Source organism: Leiobunum rupestre, chromosome 10 (assembly GCF_980474605.1).
Source record: "Leiobunum rupestre chromosome 10, qqLeiRupe1.1.hap1, whole genome shotgun sequence".
NCBI classification, from domain to species: domain Eukaryota; kingdom Metazoa; phylum Arthropoda; class Arachnida; order Opiliones; family Sclerosomatidae; genus Leiobunum; species Leiobunum rupestre.
This window is the reverse complement of record NC_143393.1, coordinates 44,377,690-44,384,375: the sequence shown is the minus strand read 5'-3', so window position 1 is coordinate 44,384,375 and position 6,686 is coordinate 44,377,690. Positions and strand designations below refer to the sequence as shown.

Here is a 6,686-nt window from a genome sequence, read left to right as displayed (position 1 = left end):
ACTCACCATCAGCTAGTCTTATAGCCAAGGCACCACCAGGTGAATTTTTCATGCCATGAAAATGATGAAATCAGGTGGTCGGGTTACAATGCGTAGGAGGGTGGTGGCAAGCCCTTCATGCCACGAGAGCCAACAGCTCCATACACTAACTAATAAATATGGAAAGGAGAAACTGCAGAGCCCAGGGGGAAACCCCTCTAACCAATGGGGGGGGGACGAAAAAAAAATAATCATAATCAGCTAGGCTAATACCCAAGGCACCACCATAGGCCTAAGTCATCAAGCGACTTTTAAAGCCATTAATTCAGGTGGCCGGGTTATAATGCGTAGGAGGGTGGTGGCAACTTGGATGAATAAGTTAGCTTTTATTATTAATCCAAGGTGGCAAGCCCTTCAAGCCACGCGAGCCAACAGCTCCTTACACTAACTATTACCGTTAACCTCAACAAGTTTTTATGGAAAGGGGAAACCAAAGAACTCGAATAAAAACCCCCTTAACCAGTGGGGAGAGAACTCGCAAACCCAACGCGGAAGGAGTTGTTCCGAGGTTTCACACAATGCCACAAGCTGGGATTGAACCCGGTTCCTCTTGGTGCGAGGCGAAAGTGCTATTACAACCCTTTGATGCGACAAAAATACTAGAAATTATATTCCTTTAAAAAAAAATTAAAAATAAACAGAACCAGATTTTAACCTTGAACTACTGTAATCTTCCAAAAATATAAATATATAAATAAAATAAATATTCAAGTTTTATCTTCTCGAGAGCTGAAAAGTTGGATGGAAAAGGAAGTGAAGGAAATTAAGGAGGGCGTGGCTTTGGGGGAGGGCGTAACGGATTAGATCGACCAATGACGAAACGGTTTAAAAGCGCACGCGCCGCTTCTATCCTAATTGAGAAGAAAGAGATTTCTCGCTTTTTTCCGCTCGTATCGAAGATCGGCGACTTGAAAGCAGACGACGCGGGAAACAGTGCGCGAAATTTGGGTGGGAAATATTTGGAAATCCACTTTGACACAACGTCGAAGTTGTTGTGGCGTATTTGACGCGGATTCTTGTACGGTAACGAAATAAATCCTAATGGGAACCGCTGACGAGAACAGGGTGTCCGGACCAGCTTCGGTGCCAAGCTGCTCGTCCGACTCGCCCTTGCCTACTTCTTACCTAACGGACAGTCAGGTGAGACTAGCCAAAATATTATCTCTTTGATCAGGGGGCTCCTATCTTCGCCGACATTAAAAGAAGCTGACTTGTCATCTACGGCCTCTCAAAAGATAATCTCTTTTTTATGAGATGTAGAGAGTGAATTTCCAATTAATGAAAGCAGGGAGGACTGTCAATAAATTACGTTAATTACTGTCTGGGAATTGATATATTTAGTCAATTAGGCCCTAATATTTCAAAAATGTACGGGTGGGGGGGGGGGGGGAGAATACAAATTAGAGAGGTTAAGAAGAGTACTCTAGAAGTTTGAACAACCACGTCGGGAGCAGAGTTGGACATAAATCACTAGTCTCGATATGTGACTACTAAAATAAATGATCTGACTATTATAATTATTCGAAATCTGGTGGCTCTCTTGTCAATTTGACTAGTGAAATATTTATCTAAATATTCATAAATAATGATGAATATGGCGTATCATAATTAATCTATCACATTTTATTTAAAAAAAATTGTGATCGGGCAAAGTCACGTAACGGGCAAAGCAAAATGTTGGCTGTGCTTGTTATAATACCCCCATTTTTACCCCCACTAGTCAGTGACTAGTAAAATAAATTAGGGTAGGAGGCTCACTAGTCAAGCTGACTTGTGACTTTTAAAAAAATATCCTAATCTCCAACCCTGGTCGGGAGTCATGAGAAGATTTTGGACGTTATACTTTCCCGTTTGTACTTCGGAGTCGAATATTTAACAACTTCAAGACGACGCAATATTTATGTCGAGCTTACGTGACACGTCGTAATTTATTTAAAGTGTTGAAATAAAAATACCGAGAATTATAATTTTCCAACTCAACAAATCGAGACAGAGTTATGACAACTTATTATTTATCTGTTAAAAAGCGTAAATACTGGTTTGAATTTAAATACGCCTAGGCCCTGTACAATTAAGACGAATTTGGCGAAATAAGTACGAGTATACAAAGAGATAAATTTGTGGTACACCCGGCCACACGAAGAAACAAATAATTGTATTTTGACAAAACTCATAGCCATGTTTTAGTATTGTTTAAATAACGTTAGAAAAAGGTGTGCAATTTGTTACAATTCGATTGCAAACGTACTTGATTGCGTTAGACGGCCAACTGAAAGCGCGCTTAAAGGCCTAGGATTTCTTCCGCCTGTTTTCCTTTAAGTTTTCTTCCCGCCGCGCAAATATCCTGGTGGTAGGCCAACCGCAGTACACGTTGGCCTACCACCAGGATATTTGCTTTCTCGTCAAACGTCGAGGTATTTCCGACGTTGTTGTTAAAACTTCTAAAGCTCTTTGCTTAACCTCTCTGTAAATGAGTATTTTGGGGTCTTAGTTAACCCCAAAAACGTTACGGGAACTCTACGCGAAATCATCATACATTGTTGCTCAAGGGCGTATTTAAGGGGGGGGGGGGTGCCTAATAAAAATCAGTGAAACTTCCGTCAGCACCCCCTCCCCCCTTTGAAATTTTCCCTCAAAACCCCCCCCTGAAATAAAATCCTGGATACGCCCTTGTTGTTGCTCGATTGTGACAGAACCATTTATTCGTTGGTTTATCTGCCTCGATATGAAGAAAATTTTAAATATGACTCAGCAACGTTTTAAGGTCCATTTTAGTACCTCGCGCGTATTCATTCTAACGAAATAAACATTCTGTTTTTAATTTTAATAACTTAAAAACTAAACTTGTTTAGTGAATTTTAAAGTCACCCGTGTGTTTTCGATAATAAAATAATATAAGCACTTTTGTGTTTGCTCAAATTTAAAAGAAAGAAAGTAAATCAGCAAAGAGGGACCAGCGAATGTAGAGTGAAATGACCTTTAAGTAGTTAGTTCACTTGATTCTCTTTCGGCAGGTTTCACCCTCTTTTTTTAAGGCTTCCGTCTCACGTTCCCAGATATTTATACGTACCCATACATCTAGCCTCCCAGCACGCTGTCGCCGTCACGATTTCTAGTCGATTAATCATTATTACGTAGTAGATATTACGATGTTCAAAATGTATCCAAAATGCTTATCCATTCCTTTAAAATATTTGCGCGATAAAAGTATCGAATTAATTAAGCGGAACCTAAGAATTCATAATATTATATATCTTTATTATTAAATATATGACTTTTCAAAAAACGATAACGCAAAAATTATTTAACGCTTATGCAATTTGGTGGGAAATTCAAAATCACCAAATTTATACATGTATATAAATAAGTATACTTAAAAATAAAAATATCCAATGAATAGAATAGAATATTGTTTAATGTGAATCAAAAAGTTGGATAATGTTAACCAGTAAATTGCTATACAAGCTGTTGTTTAAATTAATTATTGTAATTGGTTTCCGTACATCGACTTTCTTAAACTTAATTAGTACGCGTATTTCGTAAACAATCAAATCAGAGAAAACTAAAAACATTGGCGTTATCGAAAGTGAACAATTGTAATATGTATAAATTATTACCAGATATTCAATTAAAACAATATAATTAGAAATGTACGTAATAAGGCGAATATATTAAAAAAATAACAAACGTTAAAAAAATAAACCATAAGAAATTAAAAAATAGAACTCAAAAACTTCAGATTTAGTAAGATGTCAAAATTTATTTATTTTGATTTTTCGGTGTAAGAGATCAAAGTAAACTTTAAGTCAATTGGTCGTATTAATAGATAAATGATTTCTGGACATAGAGGTCGGGGACGGTTAATCATTATCCATGTTTAAATTGATTTTTTTTCGGGAAAAAAATTTGAACAAAAAAATTTACCGGTTAATATTTCGGAAAATGATTAAAAAACATGTATTTTTCGTAAAATTTGAGCTTTTTATCGAATTAATTTTACAAAGGACATCGCACTTCTTCTATGGGATTTGGCTTTCGACCGATTTTTTTCAAATTGAAACATGTTGTTGGGATTGATCAAAGGAGCAAAATTGTCCATTGCCATTTTTTCCTAGCTCCTATAGTTTGGCCAGTAGCAGCGGTCAAAAGTGGACGAAACTTAGTGTAGTCTATTTGTTAAAAGAAGTCTCGGCCCATCGCTTAGCGCTCTATGTTTGCGCGTCGCTAGTCCGGGCTCACTATCAAAAGAGGTTTCTTGCTGAAATTCCGGGTGCTTCCCAAAACCGAGCGTCGTATTTGGTTTCGTTCTGTTCGTACGACATTCTGATCGCACGATGAACGAACTCAGTAGATAAATAGTTAAGTATTGAGTCTTAACCATAGACATAATAAAGAAATAGACCCAAGATTCTACGGGGGTTAAATACGGGAGTGATAACGAGAAGACAACCGGTATTTGTTCTGTATTCCTGTGGTACCACGTTTAAGCGACGCCTGTCGATTAGGCGAGAAAATACAAAATCATCACGTGACACGTCACACATGTTCGTGTTTGTAATCTTTTAGGTACTCTGACGTGATTCGCGAATATTTTGGCTGTGAGAATTTAAAATAAGGTAATTTTTTTTTATAATTTTTAAATAAGTCAATTAATTCTTTCAAAACCCAAATAAAAAGCAGCAGATGATCTTATAATTAAAAACATAAAATTATATTTGCGAAATGATATTTTGTCAAAGGCTTAAGTAACTATCCGGTTTGTTGTGGAACTTGTGGTTATGGCTTGTTATGGGAATATTCTGAGATTCTAAATTGTAAACAAAAGTAAATGGAATTTCGATGAAAAGGATGATTCTACTAAAGGTATGTAGCTATTGTCCTTGAAAAAAAATTAGCTTTGACAATTTAAGTCTGATGGCTTGACCCTTCATTTCTAGATTTTTGTAGGTTTAATTATGTTATTATAATTTGAGTAAGATCTCCTTGGTTTTTAGCCAATTTTGTTTAGTTGCTCTCTATAAAAGAAATGTAGTCTAAGAACTAGAACTTGCTGTATTATGAAATATTGTTGGCATGGACATCTTACCAGATCACCATGAACATGTTTGATCCTGAAGTTGGAATCGAACATCATCATTAAGAAAGTTATTAATTTATATTGCAAGCTCAGACTCCACAAATTAGAGAAGGACAAAAATCTAGAAATGAAGGGTCAAGCCATCAGACTTAAATTGTCAAAGCTAATTTTATTTCAAGAACAATAGCTACATACCTTTAGTAGAATCATTCTTAATCCAAGGTAGAATCAAAATTCCATTTACTTTTGTTTACAATTTAGAATCTCAGAATATTCCCATAACAAGCCATAACCACAAGTTCCACAACAAACCGGATAGTTACTTAAGCCTTTGACAAAATATCATTTCGCAAATATAATTTTTTGTTTTTAATTATAAGATCATCTGCTGCTTTTTATTTGGGTTTTGAAAGAATTAATTGACTTATTTAAAAATTATAATAAAAATTTACCTTATTTTAAATTCTCACAGCCAAAATATTCGCGAATCACGTCAGAGTACCTAAAAGATTACAAACACGAACATGTGTGACGTATCACGTGATGATTTTGTATTTTCTCGCCTAATCGACAGGCGTCGCTTAAACGTGTTACCACAGGAATACGGAACAAATACCGGTTGTCTGCTAGCTATCGCTCCCGTATATTTTTGGCAAATCAAACTCCGCGTAAGGTGTCTATTTCTTTATTATGTCTATGGTCTTAACTGTCGTGTGACCGTGACTTTAACCGACTATGAGCTGTATCGATAAATAAGTGTTTGATCTGTTGTTAAGTGACTGTTTCTTACCTATGAGCGAGTGTTGAATGTGGGATTCAACGAAACGGTTAATCATATATATTCTAATTTCTTTAGTATTTCTTTTATTTGATTATTGCTCATGAAATATTGAATAATTATTAATTCCACGTACGAAAATTCATCGAATAATAAGTTGCGAGAATAGAAATAATGAAGTAGAGGTGTAAAAATCTTGGCAAGAAAACTCTATTGATAGTGAGCCCGGACTAGCGACGCGCAAACATAGAGCGCTAACCGATGGGCCGTGACTCCTTTTAACAAATAGACTATACTAAGTTTTGTCCAGGTTTGACCGCTGCTACTGGACAAACTATAGGAGCTAGGGAAAAATGGCAATAGACAATTTTGCTCCTTTGATCAAGCTTAGCAACATGTTTCATTTTGAAAAAAATCTGTCGAAAGCCAAATCCCATAGAAGAAGTGCGATGTCCTTTATCAAAAAATTAATCGGATAATACAGAAATATAAATTACTTGATCAAAACGTTTTACGAATAATTTTGAGAGCTTTATTTATTAAATAAAAGTTAACCATCCCCGACCTCTATCTGGACAGGTAACTAAATTTGTTTTAACTACTTTTCCTAATTTTTTTATGTTGGAATTACAGGTATTAGTAAAAATTATAGAACAGGCTAAAAGACGTTACGAATAAATTAAATAAAGTTAAAAAACGAGCTCGAAAAGGTCCAAAAGAAACTTAAAAAACCTTAATTTAAAATATAAAAATATCTATAATTTGTATTTCGACGACAGGCTAGGGTCACAT

At 35.7% G+C, this 6,686-nt stretch overlaps 1 protein-coding gene across 1 annotated transcript in view; it reads left to right on the top strand.

The window, feature by feature from the left end:
- The first annotated feature begins 1,036 nt into the window (after positions 1-1,036).
- LOC149926018 (protein scarlet-like) overlaps positions 1,037-6,686 on the top strand; it is a 74,323-nt gene continuing 68,673 nt past the window's right edge. The window contains exon 1 of the mRNA XM_090160567.1: positions 1,037-1,179. Coding sequence (XP_090016693.1) covers positions 1,081-1,179 — 99 coding nt within the window. The 5' untranslated portion in view covers positions 1,037-1,080. The remainder of the gene's footprint in view (positions 1,180-6,686) is intronic.